The sequence below is a fragment of the Ailuropoda melanoleuca genome, chromosome 1 (assembly GCF_002007445.2).
Source record: "Ailuropoda melanoleuca isolate Jingjing chromosome 1, ASM200744v2, whole genome shotgun sequence".
NCBI classification, from domain to species: domain Eukaryota; kingdom Metazoa; phylum Chordata; class Mammalia; order Carnivora; family Ursidae; genus Ailuropoda; species Ailuropoda melanoleuca.
Window position 1 is genome coordinate 184,536,784 of NC_048218.1, and position 25,208 is coordinate 184,561,991.

The 25,208-nt window shown below is 40.9% G+C and overlaps 1 protein-coding gene across 1 annotated transcript; it reads right to left on the bottom strand.

Moving 5' to 3' along the window:
* Window positions 1–21,365: 21,365 nt before the first annotated feature.
* On the bottom strand, window positions 21,366–24,651 carry FEZF1 (FEZ family zinc finger 1). Its single transcript, XM_034653734.1, has 4 exons — window positions 23,550–24,651; window positions 23,184–23,318; window positions 22,810–22,942; window positions 21,366–22,384 (listed from the first exon to the last, which is right to left on the bottom strand). The coding sequence occupies exons 1-4, from the start codon at window positions 24,348–24,350 to the stop codon at window positions 22,026–22,028; spliced, it is 1,428 nt and encodes a 475-aa protein (XP_034509625.1). The 5' UTR covers window positions 24,351–24,651; the 3' UTR covers window positions 21,366–22,025.
* Between the last annotated feature and the right edge of the window lie 557 nt (window positions 24,652–25,208).

Here is a 25,208-nt window from a genome sequence, read left to right on the forward strand (position 1 = left end):
CGCAACTAATGAAGCATCGAACTTTGCATCGGAATCCAGGGATGTACTGTATGGTGACCAACATAATATAAAAAAAAAAATCATTAAAAAAAAAAAGATGGATGAGTGGATAAACATGGATAAATGCTACCTGTGCTTTAAGGACCCTCTTGAATACTATCTCTTCACTGAAGGTCTCCCAGATTTCCTCAAATGAAAAGCAACCTCTCATTTACCTTTAAAACTTACGGAAAAGTCTTTTGTCTTACTTAGTCACAAGAGTACCTCCATCTTCCTGCAGGTACTCAGTATGTATTGAATTAAATAAGCCTTTGATTATACTACCACAGAATAGGTCACAGTATAAATTCAGTTATAGTTTATTCTATAAATAAGTATTAAGCTGAAATTTCTATGAAGGCAAACTCACATTTTGCCCTAATTTTTATTTCTTTCAGTTTTTACCACAGTAGTAGATGTTCAACTAACATATGTAGAATAAAGGTTTAAGAATAACATACTTGTTGTGCCTGGGTGGCTCAGTCAGTTAAGTGTCTTGATCTGAGCTCAGGTCTCAGTCTCAGGGTTGTGAGTTCAAGCCCCACATTCGGCTCCGCACTGGGTGTAGAGCCTACGTTAAAGAAAAAAAAAAATGACACACTTGTCCAATTTTTCTCCAAGAGCTGCAGATCGATGTCCTGTAATATTCCTCTAGAATTTCCTGGTATCATTTAAGGGTCTGATACCAGCCAGTTACAAATTTGGAAGAGATATTTCTGAGGACTTCAGGCTATTGAAGTGACCACTGTTAAGTGACCTAAACAGATTTGAGAGTTCATCAGTAAGAGAAGTATGCACTGAAAGAGGGTTTGAGATCATTGTTAATCATGAGGAAGACTAGTTAAAGAGCACAGTCCAAAGGAAGTTAATGCTGACTAGACTCACAATAGGGGAGTTTCAGATCATTATTTTTCAACCACAACCACCAATTCCAAATGCCAATAATGAGGAACTAAATGAGGGTTTAGAAAGAGGGCCTGACCCAGCAAGCAATCCAAAAGCCCCTTTCCATGTTTATGCTAGAAATTTCTGTCCCTCAGCCCATACTGGACTATTTTAATTGAATTGACTCTATTGACATTCATTAATTAGATAGCAAGACTAATGCTACACAATATATTATTACCCTTGACTACACCTCTTCCAGGTTTCTTGATTTTGTAACCTGCCCATTGCAGCACCCCACCATGATGAATATTGCTGCTTCCTCTACTCTAGACCCAAGGCTGAATGCCACCAGGTGACCTCCAATGCTATTGTCCAAGTGGGTTCTTGGCAGCAGTCAATCAAGGAACAGAAAGCAAGAAGCCTGGTGAAAGAACTGCAGAACACATGAGAGACTGGTGCTTAGTGAAGGAGAGGTAGAAGCAAGAGACGCCAACAGAAACCAAGAGAACAGCAAACCCCAAGGCCACGCAAATATGCAGGAAGCAAGACTGACAGGAATTGGAATGTGCTGGAAACTGGAAACATGCAGGCAGATGAAGAGAGCTAGCAACACAAAAAAGAAGCTTGACAGGGAAGAACATGTTGACCCTGACTTGATTCCTCACTAACTCAGGATAGCATCAGTCCTAAATAAGACTAAGTGGACTGTGGCAAAAGACTGCAGACCATCCCTGGTTTGGGAGGCAGTTCAGAGGCAAGAGTCCTGCCCTCCAGCAGAGTCTGTCCTTGGAAACAGACCAGCAAGATCAGCAAGTGGTCAGCAGCAGCAAAAAGCTGGAAGTTCTACTAAAAACGAGACTCCAAAAATCAGACAAAAGGGAGCACCTGGCTGGCTCAGTCAGTAGAGCATGTGACTCTTGATCTCAGGGTCATGAGTTTGAGCCCCACTTTGGGCATGGTACTTAAAAAAAATTGACAAAGGACATAAGCAGACAATGCATTGATAACAACGACAACAAAAAAATCAGTGATTAATGAACTTGCAAAAACTATTCAAGCTCATTATCAATAAAAGGACATTCAAATGCTTTTTATTCTGTCATTTTAGTTCCAACCTTTATGAGGATGGTACTTGATGCTGGATAGGGTGCTGGTGAGGGTATGAGGGGAAACATCTCTGAAAAGCAGTTCGGTTATCTTATACATTATATAATATGGAACAAACTCATTCATTCATTCATTCATTCCACAGGTTTTTTTTTTTTTAAGATTTTATTTATTTGTCAGAGAAAGAGAGAGAGCACACAAGCAGGGGAGCAGCAGGCAGAGAGAGAAGCAGGTTCCCTGCTGAGCAAGGAGACTAATGAGGGCTCGATCCTAGGACCCTGGGATCATGAACTGAGCCGAAGGCTGAAGCTTAACCAACTGAGCCACCCAGGCGACCCAATTCTACAGTTTTTATTGTACGCCTGTGATAGGTATTAAAATCAGCACTAACCCATTAACCTTGCCATTAGAAGCTTGTAGTGTAGTGGAGAAGAGAGAACTTAATCAAATAATCACAGAAATGTATCACTTCACTCTGATAAGTGCTATACAGGAAAATTATAAGCTATAAAACCATAGAGAAGTTGCTGACGTAGCCTTAGTGAATCAAGATAAACTTCATTCCTCAAGGAACTGATATTTAACCTGAGATTCAAAAAGTTGAATCAAAGGAAGTGAGGACTGAGGGTCCCTGCCGAGAAGAATGATTGTTAAATCTGAACAAACAGCATAGGTAAAAGGGTGGGAAGGACTTGGTGTGTTATCAAGTTTCTCTTCACATTGAAGAAGCTAAGAAAATACCACTGTGGGAATTGTGGAGGAAATGAGAGAGGATATAGCAAAAGATTTAGGCGTGATTATTCCACCTTTGACTTGGTGGAGAAATTTGTTAAGAATGACCCCCAAAAATTTGTTTTGAGACTTCCAGAATATCTATACATCTATGTTCATATATCAATACCTATATTGGGACGAAAGTGTTCTAAAGTTAGATTTTAGTCATGATTGCACAAGCCTGTGGATTTACTTTAAAAAATTAGGCTGTGCAGTTTAAAAGGGTGTTTCGTCTGATATGTAAATTATACTTCAATAAAGCTGTTTAAAAAATTGCTTTGTGCTTTTACTGATCTTTTTTCATGCTTTAAATTGATGGAAAGGAAATGATTTTAAGACAAGTTACACAGACTCTCAAATCCATGAAGTTCATGTCCAAAGTTCAGGGTCATGCTGGGTGGTAGGTTGTGCAAATAAAGATTTGTTTTCTCTCCATTATACTGTAATCGCTTGCTACAATTTGAGGATGAACAGCTCCTCAAGCTAACAGTATAGTCAATTTACTGTCCTAATTGGTGATATATTTACAACCAGTTTATCTTGGAAAGTTCATCAATGAGCAAAGTTACATCACCCAATGTTATATATTATAGAATAACCTGAGGTTTGGGGGGGGTAGTTGTTTCTTATGTGGGGGTGGGGCTGTTGCTGGCTTTTTTTATGCTTGAGGTGAGTATTTGGTTACAACCACTTTGAAATTTCTCCGGGCTAAACTCAGTGCAGTTCTGCCCTATAACAGAAAAAATTCTATTTCAATGATTCATTGTAGTTAAGAACAAAGTCTAAATTACATCCTACAGGAATCTTGGCCCTGTATAAATGTAACCCTCAGACCTCCTCTATGCCATTGTACTGTAGCAACCTATTCCATCACATAACCTAATCTGATTCCTCAATTTTCATAATGGAATTTTAATTTAATCCTCCATCTCTATTGATATTTAAAACATTGCTTATTGATTTAGTAGCAATATATATTACCTTATGGTAATATGTTATGTTACCTTAACTCACTGATGCTGAAAGTTTTTTCAATCTCCATTAGGGGAAAGTCAACATTCATGAAAAAGTACCTGAAATACATAGTCTAACCATACCCGTAGAATCTCTATTTTTAGACAAAAAAAAAAAAAAAGGAAGAAGAAGAAGAACTGAATTCCTGAATCAAACTGCTAGGCCCTTCAGTGGTTGTTCTGTTAAGTTTTACTTGCACATCTCGCCAATGGCCCAGGCTGAGCAAAGCAATAGGACACGATTTTTAAGAGTTGGGTGTTTACTGTGAAGGACTCTTTGAGGAAGAAATTCACTACATCCACTCAGTGTCCTCTCTAGGTACACCTACTGTGGAAACCTCTACACCTTATCTCACTCTTACTGTGTAGTTTTACTTTGCAGCAAATTTTTGTATAGGTACAGTCAGTCACACCACTGATGATTTCTACCTTTTCATGTTTGCTTTTCGAAAGTGTAAAATATGGGGCACCTGGGTGGCTCAGTCCTTAAGCGTCTGCTTCTTCCTCTCCCACTCCCCCTGCTGTGTTCCCTCTCTCACTGGCTGTCCCTCTCTCTGTCAAATAAATAAATAAAATCTTTAACAAAAAATGTAAAAAAAAAAACTTGTGTCTCGGTGCCAGGAAACCAACAAGATCTGCCAACAGAGTTTCATGTCCTAAACCCAGTCCAGGTTTGATTTCATCTTTCCTGCCTTCATTTTCTCATCTGTTAACTTTAAATTTTATTTTCTTATTGTATTTATATATTTTAGTAATCTATTTTAAATTCCTCCTGAAAACAAAACAAAAAAAATCACTTTCATGCTCTTACAGAAATTTTTCTTAGAATGTGTTTGCTTCCTAAAATTCTGAAGGTATTTCAGGTAGCCAAGTAGGAAAAAGAAAATTGTATTTCATCACAGGGGTCCTCCATTATATGCTACTGTTCAACCTACTCTACCAGCCTGCGGAGAACGTTGCCATGGGGGAAGAAAGAAAGGATCTTTTATAACTCATTTTTGAGGACTTTTTAATGAGCCTTCGATCTATAATCTGGGGAAGCTCAGAAGGATGAGTGCAGTAAACATCTAAATACCATTCTCTGAAAGGCCAAGGCAGTATTTCTGGCCAGGATTCTTTGTTCTGAGATACTAGTACTAGGACCCATGGCTGCACTGGTGTTAGGTATCCAGTGGCAATGGTGCCTACGTCCTCATCCTGAGCAGGATCATGACTATTCCTTGCCTCTCTTTGTTTCGGAGTTCAGTTCAAAGTCCTGTGATCCAAACTGTGAGCAACTGAGTTGTAAGCCAAACAATTTACATTCAACAAATTCCTTTTCTTTTCAGATACAGAGATCCAGTTTTAGGGGTTGTCCTCAGAAATCCTAATTAGTACACAGGGCCACTCATTTTCTTAAGAGAAAGACCCCACTTTCTAATTCAAAAGTAAATATTATGATGATGATATTTGGCAAGTGGTCCCAATCTTGAGAATTTGCTCTGACAAAGGAAGGGAAAATAAAGAAAAGATAGAATTTATTTTCTGTCAGAAGATGCTAATGGATACAAATGCGATATTACCTCTTCATTTTTTAAGATGTTCTTAGCCCCAATAACAGAAATCAAAAGTCAAAAGGACTTCAACAACGGAAGATTTTAGGCAGATTCAAACATTATGAAACCAGAAGCTTCTACCATTTTTGAGGCTCTCTTCATGCAAAAGAATGTAAAATTACAAATTTAATATTGCTAGGCCATTCTCCAGGTCTTAGAAAGTCTTATGCAAGAGAAGCATCTTGATTTTTAAGCTTTATGCTAAATCTACCTCCAAAAATGATTTCTACCTCCCCTCACTAGAAGTCTAGAAGTAAATTTGCAATAGGTAATTAATTCAGCAGCTTGACGAAATCATTAGGGTGTAGGTTCCTTGCAGATTTATGCTCTTCAGCATGTTCTTTTCAAGTTATCTTCCTTATATTACAAGGTGGCTGCTAAAGTTCTAGGTAACAGATAAAAACACTAAAATATTTAGGAGGAGAACACTGACCATTCCAGTAAGGCAAGGAAAAAGAAATAGAAAGCAAAAGGACAGAATGAAAGAAGCAAAACTATTTTATTTGCAGATTACGAATGTTTACTCAGAAAACTCAATGGAATCCACTTATCAACTACACAAGTTAGTAAATTTAGCAAAGTCACAGAATATGAGGTGAATGTACAAAACTCAACTGTGTTTTTATAAGCTAGAAGTAAACAATTAGAAAGGTAAATTTAGAAATAATTCAATCGGGGCGCCTGGGTGGCACAGCGGTTAAGCGTCTGCCTTCGGCTCAGGGCGTGATCCTGGCGTTATGGGATCGAGCCCCACATCAGGCTCCTCCGCTATGAGCCTGCTTCTTCCTCTCCCACTCCCCCTGCTTGTGTTCCCTCTCTCGCNTCCCTCTCTCGCTGGCTGTCTCTATCTCTGTCAAATAAATAAATAAAATCTTTAACAAAAAAAAAAAAAAAAGAAAGATTTCAATCTACAATAAGACCAAGAAACCATGAAATATTTAAGAATAAATTCAACGAAATACGTAAAACATCTGTACTGAGAACTGTGAAATGTTCTCACGGAAACTGGATACTGTCTAAATAAAAAGATAAACTGGGACACCTGGGTGGCTCAGTCAGGTAAGTGTCTACCTTGGGCTCAGGTCATGATCCCAGAGTCCTGGGATCAAGTTCTGCATCGGGCTCCTTGCTCGGTGGGGAGCCTGCTTCTCCCTCTGCCTGCTGCTCCCCCTGCTTGTGTTCTCTCTCTCTTCTGACAAATAAATAAATAAAATCTTCCAAAAATAAAAGAAAAAGAAAAAAAATAAAGAGATAAACTGTATTCATGGATTAGAATACTTAGTGTTGTTAATATGTCAAACCCCACTAAATTGATTTATAGATTCAGTATAGTTCCAACCATAATTCCCGCAGGATTTTGTAAATGATAAGGTGATTCTCAAATATGTATAAAAATCCAAACTGTCTAGAACAGTAAAGACAGTCTTTAAAAGTAATAATAAATACTTACTATAAAGCTATAGTAATCAAGATAGTATACTACTAGAATAAAGATAGTCTTTAAATCAATGGAATAGCATACCAACTCCAACTATAAACCCTCAATTATATGGTTATTTTATTCTTAACAAAGGCACCAAAGAAATCCAATGAGAAAAAGAAAGATTTTTGACAAACAGTTCTGGGAAACCTGGATATGCATATGGAAAAGTAGTGATCCTCAATCCCCACTTCATATCATACTCCAAAATTAAACTAAGATGGATTCTAGACCTCATCATGAAAGCTAAAACCATAATACTTTTATAGAAAAGCAGAAGAAAACATTTGTGACTTTGAGGTAAGAATACATTTCTTAAGAGAGGAGGAATAAAAGAAAAAAATTGATAAATTAAGTTTCATCAAAATTAAAAACTGCTTATCAAAAGTCACCATTAAGAAAATGGATACGGAAGCTACAGACTGAGAGAAACATGCGCAAGCTGTATTTCTGATAAAAGACTGCTATCTAGGATATATAAATAACTCCTACAACTTAATGATATAAAGATGAGCAACCCAATTAAACAAATAGATAAAATGTTTCAATACAAATTTCACGAAAAAGAATGAATAGCTAAGAGGCACATGAAAAAGTGCTCAACATCATTAGTCAACAAGGAAATGAGATACCACTATATGCCCACCACAATGCCAAATGTGGAATACCTGGGGCTTGCATTTATTTTTTGTGACCATCTTGGGAAACTTTCTTATAAAATTAAAACACACTTTCCTTTAACCCAACATCCCACTTCTAAGTGATTACTCAAGACAAATAAAAAATATGTTTCCACAAAAAGATCTGTATAAAATGTTTATATCAACTTTACTGAAAATAGTCAAAAATTGGAAAAATCCCAGATGTCTACTAATAGAAGAATACAGAGTGGTATATTCATGCAATGCAATATTACTACACAATTTAAAAAGGAAGAAATCATTGACACATGCAACAATATGGATAAATCTCAAAAACCCTATGCTGACTGAAAAGAGTCTTACACAAAAGAGTACATAATGTATAATTCTATTTATATGAAATTCTAGAATAGGCAACATTATAACAGAAAAAAATAGAATAGCTGCTTCTTGGGGAAGAGGTGAGGATTGACTTAGAAGGAGAATAGGGGAACTTTCTGGAGTGAGAACAATGTTCTGTATGGGGAATTTGGGTTACACACTGTATGCATTTATCATTTAAGATTTTTACATTTCCCCCAAAGATACAGACGTAGTGAAGAGAAGGGCCATATGCACCCCAATGTTCATAGCAGCTTTGTCCACAATAGCCAAATCGTGGAAGGAACTGAGATGCCCTTCAACAGATGACTGGATTAAGAAGCTGTGGTCCATATATACAATGGAATATTACTCAGCTATCAAAAAGAACGACTTCTCAACATTTGCTGCAACATGGACGGCACTGGAGGAGATAATGCTAAGTGAAATAAGTCAAGCAGAGAANCAGAGAAAGACAGTTATCATATGATTTCTCTAATCTATGGAACATAAGAACTAGGAAGATTGGTAGGGGAAGAAAGGGATAAAGAAAGGGGGGTAATCAGAAGGGGGAATGAAGCATGAAAGACCATGGACTCTGGGAAACAAAGTGAGGGCTTCAGAGGGGAAGGGGGTGGGGGAATGGGATAGACTGGTGATGGGTAGTAAGGAGGGCACGTATTGCATGGTGCACTGGGTGTTATACGCAACTAATGAATCATCGAACTTTACATCAGAAACCAGGGATGTACTGTATGGTGACTAACATAATATAATAAAAAAACATTAAAATAAAAAAAAAGATATTTACATTTCGTTTGTAAATTTTATTTCAAAAGTAAAAAACTATAAACATATAGTGAACTCTAGATAATGTTATACATGCTGATATATCTAGTGAGAAGAATATTGACATCTGTAATTTACTTTGAAGTGCATTAAGAAGACGGATCAATAGAGTTATAGATGGATAGATACGTGATAAACCGAACATAGTAAAATATTAATAGTAAAATCTAGGTGATGAGTATATACATTTACTGTAAAAATCTTTCATCTTTGGGGCGCCTGGGTGGCACAGTGCTTAAGCGTCTGCCTTCGGCTCAGGGCGTGATCCCAGTGTTAATGGGATTGAGCCCCACATCGGGCTCCTCCGCTATGAGCCTGCTTCTTCCTCTCCCACTACCCCTGCTTGTATTCCCTCTCTCGCTAGCTGTCTCTATCTCTGTCGAATAAATAAATAAAATCTTTAAAAAAAAAATCTTTCATCTTTGCTAATTGTTTTTCACAATGAAAAACTGGAAAAGCCCCCAGAAGAAAAAGGATTGTCTTGTTCTTCTGAATCTCTTTTATTTATGAGTAATGAATGATTAAAGCTTTCCCCCAAATAATTCCCAGAATAATTTCCCTCATTTCTCACTGGCAGAAATAATCAGATGTTCCGTCTCAGGGGTGTGTTGTAGCTGGCTCATACTGGCTTGCAAGAGTCAACTGTTAAATTTTCAGGAATTTTGTGAGCCAGCTGATGTCACATTGGTAGCCTGAATCAGCCACAGTGGGAGTATTTACACCAGGGAAATCGTTGAATGTTACAAATCAGGACTTCTTTTTTTTTTTTTAAGATTTTATTTATTTGAGAGAGAGAAAGCATGGTGGAAGGAGAGGGAGAGAGAGAAGCAGACTCCCCACTGAGCAGGGAGCCCAACTCCGGGCTCAATCCCAGGGCGCTGAGATCATGACCTGAGCCGAAGGCAGCTGTTTAACTGACTGAGCGACCCACGCGCCCCCAGCCATTTTTTTTTTTTTTGAGAGCCAGTTGTTAAATATTTACCAATAACCCCACTGCTCACTCTCAACAAACCCCTGACAAGAAGAAAAACAAAAAAAACCCACAATGATAGGCATATTAAACAAAATATACCTAAGTTACAAGTCAGATTCTGATTTCTCAAGTCAGAATGTGAACACCTGAACCAAATCAGGTCTCTTCCAGAGTGAAAGAAAGGAAAATGACTAACAGGCTAGTAACAGGGTCTGCTGCACACATATACTGATTCACAACTCAAAAGAATATACAGTACACTTTTGGTTCAAAAGGATATACAGTAGGGGCCCCTGGGTGGCTCAGTCGGTTAAGCATCTGCCTTCAGCTCAGGTCATGATCCCAGGGCCCTATGATGGAGTCCCATATACGACTCCCTGCTCAGCGGGGAGCCTACTTCTCCCTGTGCCTGCCACTCCCCCTGCTTGTGCTCTCTCGGCTCACACTCTCTCTCCCCCTCTTTATCACAAATAAATAAAACTTAAGGGGAAAAAGGATATACAGTAGTCCCCTTATCTTCAGGGGATATGTTCAAAGACCCTCAGTGGCTGCCCGAAACCACGGAGAGTACCAAACCCCATATATACTATGTTTTTTCCTATATACACACACTATGATAAAGTTTAATTTATAAATTAGGCACAATAAGTGATAACAACTAGTAAAATAAAACAATGACAACAACAGACTATAATAAAAGTTATGCGAATATTGTCTTTCCTCTCTCTCTAAATACTTCATTGCGCTGTACTCACCCTTCACGTGCGAGGCGACAGGGTAAAATGCCTACGTGATGAGCTGAAGGAAGAGACTGACGTAGCACCTTGAGGTAAGTTTAGGCCGCTATTGACCTTCTGCAGATTCGCCAGAGGAAGGATCATCTGCTTCCAAGCTGCCTTGACAAAACTGCTGATAGTGAAACTACAGGGGGAGTGGGGTGTTGTAGGTAAAATCTCTTCTCTCCCCCCCCCCCCACTTTCCCACCCTTCCGGCTGCCAGTTCTCAGATAAGTTACCAGTTTCTTGTATAGCCCCCCGGGAATATTATGTTCATATACAAGTAGAAGACATTTATTTTCCTTTCACAATGATAGCTGTAAAACTTTGGTTTTGTTCTGCTTTATTTAGTTGGTTAAAAGCTATCTTGAAGAGGTGTCTGGCTGGCTCAGTCGGAGGAACATGTGAGTCTTGATCTCGGGGTCCTGAATTCGACCCCCATGTTAAGTGTAGAGATTGCTTAAATAAAACTTAAACTATTTTGGGGTGCCTGAGTGGCTCAATCAGTTGAACATCTGCCTTCGTCTGGGGTCATGATCCCAGGATCCTGGGATCCCCTCCCGCCACGGGTTCCCTGCTCATGGAAGAGCCTGCTTCTCTCTCTGCCTGCGGCTCCCCCTGCTTGTGCGCTCTCTCTCTCTCTCTCTCAAATAAATAAATAAAGTCTTATTTTAAAAAAAAAAATCTATCTTGAAGATAATTCTACCCACATTCTGTATTTAAGACCTTGAATTTCCCTCTGATTTAGATGTATCCTAGAGGTTCCAAAGTGTACTGGTTTTTCTAAACTTTTTTTTTTTTTTTGAGAGGGACTGGGGAGCCAGGGAAGGGCAGAGGGAGAGGGAGAGAGAAAATCTTAAGCAGGATCTGTGCTGGACGCGGGACTCAATCTTAGGTCCCTGAGATCATGACCTGAGCTAACATCAAGGGTCTGTCACTTAACCGAAAGAGCCACCAGGTGCCCTAAACTTTTTTTATTGAGTGTTAATCAGATAGAAAGTAATAGCTGTAAAGTCTATCAGGAATTCATCATAACGAACGTCTCTATACTAGTCTATTTTAACAAAAAGACCATAACTATTAGCATTGACACCTCCTGTGTATCCTACCTCATTTGCTTATTTCCTGCTCGTGGGTAGCAGTTATTCCAAATTTTTTGTTCTTCATTTCGGGGTTTTATTGGTAGCTTTACCACAGATGCTTTTGAAATTTTTGTAAATTTTTAATGGATTCACATAGTGTGCATCCTTCAGTAACCTGCATATTTACTCAAATTGTGTTCCTGAGATTTATCCATGTTGTTACATGTAGTAGTCACCCATTTATTTTCACTGCTGTAAACTATTACATTGTGAAAGCATACCATAATTTATGTATTTTCCTGTTAATAGACATCTGAGTTGTTCCCAATTTTTTATAATTATAACAGTGCAGTTATGAAGACTTCTACCCTTGTACCTATTTGTCCCTGGTACGATGTACAAGAAGTTCTCTAAGTTACACAGCTAATGGAGGAGTTTCAAGGTGATAGGGAAAGTGTATAGACAAATTTGCTAGATAATGTCTTCTAAAGTGATTTCTAAAACTATTATGGGTTCCTTTCCCATGGAGAGCATACAGGTGTTATGGATGCTCTATGTGTTCACTATTCTTGCTATTGTAAAAATTTAAATTTGTCCAGTTGGTTAAGTATGAAACTGGATTTCACTGGGTGATAATTTGCATTTTGATGATTACTGAGAAGAGTAAACATCTTTTCACATGTATATGAGCACTTTTGGTTTCCTCCTTTGTAATTCCTTGTCAAGTTTTTGCTTGTTTTTCTATTAGTTTTATTTTGTCATTTCTTTTTAATTTACGAGTTTCTTTATATATGTTGGATACTATTAATTACAATTATTTATGTTGAGTTGTTTACCCTTTTTACGCATTGCAAATACCTTCTGTAAACTCACTGTATATTCATAGGTTCCATTTTCTTGCTATAATAGTTCTTGATCTAAAAAATTCATGTGGCATGAAGGTAAATGAGAAATTTAGAGAATCCATGAACGGAAGTGCTGGCAAAAAACAATATATACAAGACAGACAGATCCCTACACATGATAAATGTCTACTTCAGAAAAGACAACATGCCGTTCTCCAATTAGGAAGGAGTCCAATGTGATCAGTATATCACCAGGAATGCAGCTCGTCCCGTAGTACCATACCAAAGGCTCTTCATTAGTCCTAATATTGGCAAGGATGTCATTCATCCATGAAAGCCACATCAGTCTTAGTGACAGGAAAGTCCATTGAGCCCATACAGAACTTTCACCCTTGTCATCAAGCCACTTCGTTTATGAACCCAGTGGTTCATAAACCAGGTACAGGACCACTGGGGGAAGAGGTAATCTTGTCTACCTGATAATGATGACATTTCATCACAGTTGTTGATTGTCCCAGTCATATAGGACAGAAATATCCTCAGATGTGGGGCTACTCAGAAAGGTCCATTCACATATCTGTTTTCCAGATCTTCTTTTCATAAATTTTCCCATCATGTTCCTTCTCAGTCCTTGACCATCTGGGTAAACAATTAGCCACAGATTAAGAATAAATGTGTATCCATACTTCTTTCCAGCTCTCCTTCAAATGGATAATCAGATATATCACTCAAAAGTTCTTTCCCAAGGGAGTATTTCCCTTACTTTTCTTTGAAGTTGTCCTCTATTTGGGATTGTAATGTTCCAGATTTCACTTCTGACTAGTGTCAGCATAGCATGTGGAGCAATCTTTATGCTAGGCATTCTGTATAATAGCCTTATAGACTTGCAATTTCCTGCTCAACAAGGCCACTCAACGTGATATAATCGATACAGTGGATCGACATGATTTCCTGAGGGATAGTGAGACTAAAGTGTCTAGTAGTTCAGGTTGTGCAGAGAGCATGAGAAATTACATAGCTCAGAGGTAGGACAAAGTATACTGCTGTCCTTTCCAAGTGAAAACAAATGGCTTCAGGCAGTCTTTACTCATCATTACAGAAGAAAGGAGCATTCAGTAGATAGATAGCAATATGCCAGCCCAAGGTGCATGTTCATTTACTCCCAAAGACAGTCAATGGACAACAGCTATAATTAGAAACATCCCCTGATTAAGTTTCATAATACAAGTATCATTCTCCAAGATCCACTTACCTTTGGCACAAGCCAAACAGTTGTTACAGAAATGCTTATATTCTTTATCTTTTATATGTTTGAGATTAATATTTAAAACTGCCCCTATGATATCCAGGACTAAATGTGGATTTTGGAACTAAGTAAAATCATTTGTTTCCTGAAAAAGCCTAGATTTCAAGACTTGTCTCACCATAGATTCTAAAGATCAACTCCGAGGCTCAAAGTAGAATGGTAAACTTTTTTTTTTCTAAAATTGTATTTTCTTTTATTCTCTAGGATTTGTCTCTTGCTGAAAAAGATTGGCTTATAGACAAGGAAGATCCAGAAGGTGGTAAAAATGCTCCCATTAAAATCACTTCCTCAGGAAAGCTTTTTCAAAAATCCACTTCTCCCACTCTGAGACTTCATTAGATTCTCTTCGAGAGACTCTCAGTTCTCTTCCCCTGTACTTTTCATACTTCTAATTATTTTTAGTTACTTCTAATTACACACATATATATATCTCATATTGTATTTTAAACTCACTTTATGAAACCTTTGTGCCTAATTGAACAGCAATATATATGCGTGTATACTGTATAAATATGTGTGAAGATGCACCATGGATTCTGCAACATTTTCTGCCAATTTGTGTGAGATTAAGGGTAGTCCTGAGTTCTGGTCCACTCCTCATACTACTTTTCTAACTTTTTTATATAAACAATTACATAAATGAAAGACTAAATTTCCTCCAAGCTAAAAATACCCAACCACCCCAACCACATGGTATTCCGTCTTCTACTTTTAGCAATGGAGACTCTTTACAAAGCAAGGCACAGGGAAGTGAGTCCAAACAGAAAGCAACCATCTTGCTGGATGGAGAAACATACCAGACTGTGGGACTGCTGAAGTGGCTGGTAATTGTAGGATAGAGTAAGAACGGTATAGAGGGAGGAGCTCCAAAATATGCGTGGGGTCCCCTTGAGTCTTTGGCTGAATATTAAGCTCTATGTGCATAGAGAGAAATTCTCTGAAGTCTGGTAGAGAGTAACTGGGGGACTCTGAGCTAAACAGAGATTTTAGAGTTTGCCAATGCTGAGAATTGTTGGAATTCTGACCGGCAAGAGTGGAGAGACTTGCTGAATACCAAAGCATTTAGCTGAGACCTCAGGAAAACTACATCTTAACTATGACTACTGCAGACTGTGTTAACACAACCTAAACTCAAGTTCCAACAGGATCATGCTGATTCCCTAGCAAATTCACTGCCTGTTTTAAAAAATACTCATCACTATTTAAGGGATATAAAAATTAATAATATAGTTACTTGTATTACACATCCAGCATACAATAAAAAATTAAGACATATAGAAAGAAGCAAAAAAAATGTGACATGTGATTTGTAGAATAGGCTATAGAAACGTACCCCAAGGTGACAGAAATGTTGGCATTAGCAGGAAAGGGCTCTGAAACAACTGTTATAAAAGTCTTCAATAATTCGAAGGAAAATATTAGGCATAATGATCAAATAGATGGGGAATCTCAGTAGAAAAGAAAAGGATACTATAAAAGAAGAATAAATGGATATTCTAGAACTGAAACATTATGTTTCAAATTTCACTGAATGGGCTTAATAGTGTATTGGACACTGCAGGAGAAAAAATTGATGCTCTGGGCCACAACGTCGTGGACCATGAATCAGTACCCAAACAAATAGGTCAAACGAAGAGACTGAATTGACCCCATCAGAGACTAATCTGAGGAATTAGAGCCTCTGAAGTCAGTTTCTCAATCTTGGCACTATCGACATCTTGGACCAGAGAATTTTTTGTTGTAGGGAAATGTCTCAGGCATTTTTAGGATGTGTAGTGGCATCTGTGGCTTCTACTCAGCAGATGTCAGTTGTACTCCCTTCACAGTTGCAGAAACTGCAATGTCCTCAGACATTGCCAAATGCCCTCTGGGAGAAAATTGCCCATAATTGAAACCACAGCTCTAAGTGAATAGAAAGAAATAGAACACTAGATTTCAGGTGACTCCAAAGATTACTCTTGTTATCTGAACACATAGCACTCTGTTCACACTTAAAAACAACTTAAAATCACTGTCGACTTCTGTTTCCTCTGCTAGAATATAAATTCCAGGAAGATAAAACAATATAAGTCTTATCCTATTGCATAGCTAAGCTGGTACCCCTTGCACTTTGAATGAATCAATGAAATGATAAATGAATACTGAGTTTTAGTTCTGGTTTTTCTTGGGACTCAGAGTGACTGTGCAATGCTGAGATAGGTTCCCTTTTATGTATCACCTTTCAGTAAACTCCTGCATACTGGGGCACCTGCGTGGCTCAGTTGATTAAGTACCTGACGCTTGATTTCGGCTCAAGTCCTCAGCCAGGAGTCTGCTTGAGATTCTTTCCCTCTGCCCCTCCTCCTTCAATTGATGGCCAATCTTATTGACCTGTACCTAAATTCATCTCCCTTCTCCTATGTTATTTTTAAGCAAATCCCAGACATATTATCATTTCACCCTGAAATAGTTGAATACATAGCTCTAAAAACGCTATTTTTTAAATAAAACCAAAATACTTTTTTCACATCTTAAAAAGTCAACATAATTCCCTAGTTTCATTAAACACCCAGTCAGTGTTCAAATTTTCAGTAGTCTCAGGTGTCATAAGTGACTTTCATTTTTACAGTTCATTTGATTGATTTGGGATTCAAATGAAAGTCAAACATAGCAATTGGTTATTCTGTTTTTATTTTATTTTAAATTTTTTTTAGAGAGAGATTGGGGAGGAGGCAGGGGGAGACTAGAGAGAATCTTAAGCAGGCTCCACGCCCAGAGGGGAGCCCTATGCGGGGCTGATCTCACTATCCAGAGATCATGACCTGAGCTGAAATCCAGAATTGAATGCTTCACAGACTGAGCCACCCAGGCACACCAGTTATTCTGTTTTTAAAATCTCTTTTAAAAGATAGGTTTTCTTGTTCTCCCTGTCCTGGTCCCCTCCTCCTCCTTTTGCCCGGCTGTTCTTCCTCCCCTTTCCCTTCTTCCTCTTCCTTTCCCCCTTCCTATTATACATTCAAAGAAATTGGGTTCCGTGTCCTGTAGAGGTTTGTTCCAAACTCTGGTTTTTGCTGAAATTTTAAAGATACAAATCTTATTCAGAGATTTGTGTAAAAAAATTACATTTGTGGAATGTCTCACCTACTCCAGATTTGGTTCACATATAACTGAAAAATTACATCTCTGTGGTGGGTTATCAAAAGACATCACCAAATTGGTTACTGTGATTTGAGGGATCTGCATCAGAGAGGGCTGAACTTTTAGGTTGGTTACACACTAAATGTCTATATTATTGTTATCAAGGACAGAGTTAAATCAAACTAAAGATCTGTTCTTCCTTTTGTGATAGATTTCTAGCTCCACTTAGGAACTGATATGCGATGTTTTTTCTCCCCACTCCCATGTTTGTGCCCATGAGCAACATTTGTTTGTTTGACAGCAAAATATTAGCCCTGGAGACTTGTATTGACAGAATTTTATTTCATCTTTATTTAGTAACTTGATCTCCATAAGACCAATGTGATTTCATTTGATACCAATGTCACCTCAAACTTGAATAGACAATGTACATGGGTGTTTGTAATAACTTTGTGCCCATTCAAGTGCATGATGGATTCTGACTTTTGCTTAAAGTTCATTATGAGCAGCATGTCACAATACGAGCAGAAAGATATAATAACAGAGGCAGGTTTTCCTGTCAAGATCATTTAAACACCAGGCTTCCTCCTCTTGTCTATTGCCTGGAGTAAGATAACCTACTGTGGCTTGAACTGGCAATTGCTTCAGCACTAAGAGTACACAAATGACCAGTGTGTTGATTAATACATCTTTACAACATTTGTTTTTAGTTAGTATGCCTTGGAGCTGGAATGAACACATGCACTGATTTCTAAAAACAATGAAAATCATAATAAGGTAACTTCTACTTACAAATATGGTTTATTTTTTGGGTTTTAATTAACCTAATGGAAGTATATAATTTCTTGTGTGAAAGTAATCTGTGGTTTGGCAAAAAAACATAGCAAAAAGGCAACAACTTCATATTCTTACCCATTGAAATTTAGGATTGTCTTTAATTTTCATGCTTTTAAGTATACACTGTTTGGTAACAAAGTAAGTCATGATTCCTTAAAACCATAAACTTGTAACAAAAATCTACAAAGGTTTACAAAGTGACGAAGAAAACATTTTTGTTTCTTCCTCAATTTTGAATCTGAGGTAATTTACATTTTGTATTGTCTGTTTGGGGATGAATACTTTACAAAGACAAAACATACCCATTACAGCTATAACATAGTCAGTGGTTTGAGTTGTCACCAATTCTAACAAAGTCATGACTTCTGACATTGCTAACTACCACTAAGAAAAGAGGCATCTATCAAACAGGGTGCAGAGATTCTGGGAATCATGACTCCATTACACCTTTTGGATTCATTTCTTCCACATTCATAAAGGAGCAAGGTTCCATAAAAAAGTCACAAACCTTCAAACTTCACTAACACGTAACTCCTTTGATGAGGACCCTAAGTAATGCTTTCGTTTACTACTGACCATATTGACACCTTAGATCTAATCTTGCAAAATGACTTGTTCTCAAACTAAAGTTTTGAGAGTCTGAACAAATTATATCCTTTGGGAAGAGATATTTGGAAATCAGGATTTGTTTGCATTGTGTTAAACTTGGTAGGAATTAAGTACTTACATTATTAGTTCTGTACTATATTCTGATTTCCAAAACTGACCAAAACGTAAAGTTTCAGGTGAGTAACTTCCTAAAATTGGTCCTTGAAAACCTATGGTCCACCTTCGTCTGTACCAAAAGTTAATTTCAACAGAGAACTGAAGATAAACCATTTTCCTCTGAAGATAATCTGAATGTTGGCCACTCTTCCTTATTAAACATGATTAAGTTTGCTGGTAAAAAGAAGGTGGACTGGGATGAGCCAATTTGCTATTCATACTTTTATGGTACCTGTTTCGTGAATGAACATAAACATTTATGTAAGCACATACAGACACACACATACAGGTTGGACAGTTAAGGGGAAAAAATCACCTTTTAATATTTATTGGAGGGGGCAGAATTGTAAGGTCTTCCATTGACTATTAGCTAAGTATCCCTCTTCATCAATTTTTATCTGCCCAGCCCCCACTTAATCTTTAAACTCATACTGTCTTTAAGGGGTTTCTCCTTGATGTTTAGTAAGCTAACAGCTTTGTCATAAACCCAAGTTCATCGATAATTCGCTTCCTGACAAGTAGTTTTCTTGAGTGCTTATTTTAGAGAATTTCCTTCGGGCTTCTCCTACTTAATCACCACCACTTCAAGCTACTCAAACCTGTAAGCAGACAGACAACCGTTTCCTTTTGCCTGCCTTCTCTGGAACTATTGTGCCATCCCAAATTAGACCTATACAGTCATTAGGCTCCCCCCCACCATGGCCCCCCCAACACACACACAATCTCTCTCTCTCTCTCTCTCTCTCTCTCTCATTCTTTCCATCTCCCCCACACACACCCAAACCAATTCTGTTCTTCCATAGAAGACTTCTTTCTCTTTTTCTTTTTTTTCAATATTAAGTCAAAGCACACTAGCATGGGTTGGAAGGTGGGAATACCACATATAAGTACTTCCTCACTGTAAGTATTTTATGGTTTAGTAATTTTCCTCAACAATGTTCAACTTGCTTTTCACCGGTAAAATCGTGTCACCTTGAAAGTCTGCAAGAATTACATCCTGGGGTTTTGAGAATAAGTTCAAATACTTATTGAGGATAAGTTCACCAAGCAAAGGCCATTTTCTGCCCTTTAAAATGACCTCTGACTTCATTATGTTTACTCAAGGGGAACAAATGCTTTCAAGATCCGCCTAAAGCTACCTCCAAAAGGCGGTTACCCATAAACTACGACATTTCCAGAAACTCCCTCTGTGGCGTGGGCATCTCCGAGGGAATGTAGCCAGCGCCTAGGACGGGAGTTTCCAATCGGCGGTGATACCCTGGGAGAGCCCGCACTTCTGCCAGCCGCGTCGATTCAGAATCCACCCAACTATGGAATTCCAAAACTCCCTATCTCTTTCTGAGTCAAACCTAACATGGTTCTGGTAGCAGCAAACGATAAAATGGGGTGCGGGGATGTCAGGAAAAGAGAAACGTGGGGATTCGATCTAATTGATCGCTGGGCCTGGCCTTAGAAGCCCCAGTGCGCAAGGGCGATGGGATCGCGAGGGGCGTGAGTCCTGGGGTAAGAGCGGGGGCGGGTTGGACCCCACGTCTGCGAGTGGAATCAGTAATTCCTATTCCCCGGTACAACTCCGCGCTCTGCGTCGTGGGCTTCCCCAACCGGAAAGGGGCCCCGATTGGGCTTGGCGTGGATATCTAGCGGGGCCCGCTCACCCCCCTCGCCCTCTGTCCTCTCCCTGTCGCCTCCCCGCCCTTTGGGCAGCTGAGGAGACCCTCGGGTCGTGAGCTCACGGCGCCCGCGTCCATCTTTCCTTGCCTTGAAATGCGGATTCTGGTTGCTAAGGAAATTGCCGCCGTGCCCCTGCGGTGCCCCCTGCCCATCTTCGTCCTTCGTCCCGCCTTTGGCTGATGGCGCCACATTTCCTTGGGCGCGGCAAGACTGGCGAAAGGGAGGCGGGACAGCAATTTTTAGACTCGCACCCCGCGCCTCTCTCCTGCATCCGTCGGGGCGCTCCAAGAGTTGGCGACGCTGCCCTGCCCCACGCGCAGGGAGGAAGTCTTAGGCTCTCTGGAGCCTGCGCCCGCGGTGTGGAACTGCGGTGGATTGTCCGCGGCAGCCAGGCGGAGGGAGGGGCCGAGACGCACCCAGCGGGCTGGCAGGGGTGCGGGAACCGCGGTGGCAAGGCGGGGACCCCTGCGGCCCGCTTTCCCCAGCCCCTCTCCCCGGATGCGGTCCCGCTGCGGTGGGATGGCTGCGCTGCGAGTTTGTCTGGCAGCTTCTACTGAGCAGCTAATAGTATAACAACCCGGCTTTGATAAATCTGAACTAATTACCCCTCTTAATTAAAGTCTTTAGCAGTTGTTTCACTGTTTTGGCAAGAAAACAGGGGAGACTTGCAGTTAGAAAACACCAGAGCCCGAGCTCACAGCGGAGCTGCTGATTAACACTTGAAGCATTTCAAGGACCTGGCACCCGCCACACTTTGGTTTTCATCCATGTTTCCTCCTTGAATGGAAGTATATTCGTCTATAAACATATATACACACATAAAAACACGGAGGCTCTTTTTGCCAGCTGTGTACAAGTTAGTATGTGCCTTCAGGATGCAAACAATAGATACCCTTCTGAGTGGTATTGTCCTCTAGCATGTTTGGTATGTATATTACACACAGATCTGTTGTTTCCATTTAACTGAGCACTACAAACATATCAGATGGCCCAGGACAAAGACATGTTTCTGTTGGAAAACTCCACATCTTCTGTCTCTGATCTTTGTCAAATTTCATTACTTTACCAAAGTTAAAACTGTTTATCGAGACTATTATTTGTTTTTGGTGAATTTTTCAGATCAAACTTTAGGTGATATTAACCCAGGGTTGGACTTTTAAATATGGAAGGATGAGGGAGTCAGAATAGTGATCTCTAGCTGAATAATATGAACAGAACCCTGAAGTTTGTTGATTAAATAAGCATGTTCCAAGTGTTTATTTCCAACAGTCAATGAATCAATTTTCACGTGCAAGAATCAAAACCAAAATTCAAATTCATCCATAATGAACCACCTTTTTCTAATGTGTATGTGTGTGTATGTGCTCACAAATGTGGAACGTGCCTTTACAGGCACACACATCTATGCGTGTATATATAACATACACCCAGTGTCTCGTTACCTCAGGGAAAGAGGAAATGATAATAAACAATCGGCAGGCATCTTCAGACAGCAGAATAACACAATGGAAATATATACAATAATAAAATTAAAATGGTGCAGCATTCCCGGGTAGGATAATACAGATCTCAATAAATACAGAATTTTGTTTTTTCAAAAAACAAACACCATCTCTCCACCCGAGATGAAGTCTTTCCAAATTAAAAAAAAAAAATCAGAAACAAAAGCCCAATTTTTCTCATAATTGTTAGTGCCTATATAGGATATAATACACAAAACCATTTAGCAGGTGCATGCAAGAGGCGAAAGGCCGGGAAATGCAGAGGTTTCTGATCGGCTCTAACGTATGGGGCCCAACGTGCCCTCGGGTCTGCAGACAAGCTTGGATCTGCAGGACCCGGCTCTATTCCCCCGTTGCCTCAGTAGTGGGGACCCGACAGGAGGTGGGAAAGGACTTTGGCCTTGATCACTGATGGGCCGGGTGGAGCCCTGGCTGCAGGGGCCCAGGGGGTGGCAGCGGCGGCGGCAGCGGCGGCAAGGTCGCAGGCGGCATCTGCTGGAGAGGGGGCGACGGGTCCGTGCCGGGCTCCCCAGCAGACGTGCGGGACAGCCCCAGGCTGCTGTCGTGCAGCTTGCGGACGTGCTTCTTGAGGTCAAAGTTCCTGCAGAAGCCCTTGCCACACGTGGGGCAGGTGAAGGGCTTCTTGTCGTTGTGAGTGTGCATGTGGAAGGTGAGGTTGTAAACCTGGTGGAAAGCCTTGTTGCAGATATTGCACTTGAACTGCTTCTCCCCGCTGTGGGTCAACTTGTGGTTTTTGTAATTCCCTGAAACAGACAAATGACAGGGATGTGGATCTGAAAAGCTTGAAAAGAGAGGAGTGGACGATTGGAAAGCAAGAGGAAGAGCTGCCACAGCTCGGACAGCAGGTGCAGGGCTGTGCTGGGCACCTGCACTTCTCTCCCCAAGCTTACTTGTAAATATCAACAATGAGGCCCTTCCCTCCACATTTTAAAACAAGTTTATTAATCCAATTTTATAAAATGAGAACAAGCTGTTAGGAAATATCCCCTCAGTATATAAACCATGCCTTTCTCTAATACTAATCAGACACACCGGTAGGAGATTGGAATGTCAGCATATGCGCCAGTAACTAGCTGCACTTTAAAAAATCATTTTTCTAAAATATCTGGAAAATATTAGAACTTTCGGTAAGACTACTGTGAAAGGCAACGCCTCCTGGATTCTATACCTTTTTGATGAAATCCTTTGCCACAGAATTCACACACAAACGGTTTGTAGCCTGCGTGTATTCGGGTATGTGTGTTTAAAGTGGAACTTCTATTAAATGCTTTGCCACACTGGTTACATTTGTGAGGTTTTTCCTAAGAGAAAGGGAAGAAAAGTAGGAAGTTAGGGTATTTTGTTATTAAGGGGAGTCCTGCAAACTCAAAAACACAGTAATGCTCTCATGCTTTTAAGCAGAACAAAAGCAAAAACACGGCATTTCCCCCTGTCCAGCTAGCACATTTCAAACCTTATGCTAAAGAGTAAGAGTTTAGCAGCTACTTTTCTACAAACCGTTTGGAAGTAAACCAGGTGAAATTAACACAGATGAACACACACCTGGGTGTGAATGATCTTGTGCCTGCATAGGGTGCTGGCTTGCCGGAAGCCCTTTCCACACACTTTGCAAACGAAGGGTCTGGCTCCTGTGTGCACTGGCATGTGACGGGTTAAGTTATAGTGTGCATTAAAGACCTTAAATTTAAACACACGGACAACAGGTTAGCCCAACAAGCACTTTGAAACCAAACCCGGTGCGAGGAGGGGTGGGGTAAGGAAATAACCTTATAGCAAATGTACACACATAATAAAATAAAATGAAATTTGTAAGGAGGGAAGGAAAGAGGGAGGGAGGGAGGGAAAGAGGAAGGAAGGAAGGGAGGGAGGGAGGGAGGAAGGGAGACCTCCCTTCTACATAGTACTTGCCTTTCCACACACTTCGCAAGTGAAAACTTTGGGCTTGGTGTTAGGAGAGCCTCGGCTGAAGTCAGAGGTTTTGAACGCGATTTTTTCCGACAGAAGCTGGGCGCTTTCTTTCATATAATGCTGCAGTTGAGCCTGGGACAAGTCTTTGAAAGCTACTCCCGAGGGGTACTTCTCCACCGCCGGGACCACCAGTTTATTCCTTTCAGCTAAATACGTTTTTGGCTGAGGGTGCAGAGGGGAACTGAGGAAGTAGGAGGCCACGGGGTGGATGTTAACGCCCGCCGCCGGGTGGCATGGGCCGTCACCTCGATTCAGGTAGCACAGGGCTCCCATGGCGTGGAAGGAAGAATGGTTGACCACACGCGGCCTTACCAGCTTGTACTGCTGCAGCGGCAGCGCGTCGCGGGCCAGGTCGCTCTTGAGACTCAGCGCGCAGTTGAGCAGGTCGCTGCAGCTGAACGCGGGCGCCGCGGGCGCCGCCGCCGGTGCCGCCGGAGCCTCCAGACTCGCCTTCCGCGGCTCCGAGCCAGTCATTCCTGCCTTGGAGCTCGTGTCGTACGCCACAGGCACGAAGGGGATCATGCAGGGGATCGACGAGTTAAGATGCAGAGAGTGCTTGGGGTCCCCCTTGGGCACGGCTCCCTGCAGAAAGTGGGGGACGGGCAGGGCCTTGGGCTCGGGGGTGCGCGCCATGATTCGTTCGATGGAGAAAGCCAAGGGTTTGGAGGTGCTCATCATGTTGCCCCGGGCCGGAGCAGCAGCTAACATTTTGGCAGTCGCGTTGTGGCAGGTACTGTCCATGACTGAGTCACCAGCGTCCGTCAGCCGGGGCCAGGCTGCGCCGTCGTTGCCTTGTTCCCTGCTTGTCACAGACCTGCGGAGAGGAGGACGGGCACCATCACCACCAGCAGCCTCCTCCTCCTCCTCCCCAGCATCACCAGCCGAACCTGCCTGCCCAGCCCAATGGACTCCTGCCAGCCCATCGCAGAGTTCTTGGCGCACCAATGACTCGAGGACAATCACTACTTATTTCTATCAATAGAAAGTGTTGTGTCAATAACGCAGCCAAGATCTCGCCAATCGTTAACTTCCAAGAGGAGAAGGTAAACTAGATAATTGCTCAATTCGCTTCCAACAGTCAACAGGAAAACTTTTTTTTTTTCCTCTCTCTGCAGTCAGTGACTACTTTTCATTGGTGAGTGAAGTTCCCCCGCCCAGAAGAGGCGGGCGAGCTCTTCGCCGCGCGGCACGCCCTCCCCTCTGCTCCCAGTCTTTCGGGCGCACACCTCGCCATCCTCCCCCGCCCCTTTGCTTTTTCCTCTGTCTTTTTAATTCTCAATCTGCTTAACCAGGCTTTAAAGGCCAAGCAAATCTGAGATCAATTTTCTCGTTTAGCTCTAAGTGACATCATCTAAAATCATTGTGCAAGGGCTAAATAAGGAAACAGAGTCTAATTCAGGGGCAAACGCCAGGCTATATTTATGAAACGCCAGGCTCAGGAAAGCCACGGCAAGGAAGCCGACCGCAGCGAAATCCTAGCTTTCCCTGCACGGTTCTGCCGGGCAGACACTGGGCCTGGGTCAAAGCCGCGCCGCGTCCTCCGCAGCCCTCTTTCTAGGGCTCCTCTAGGGCGTGGGGCTCAGGACTCCCGGCATCCCA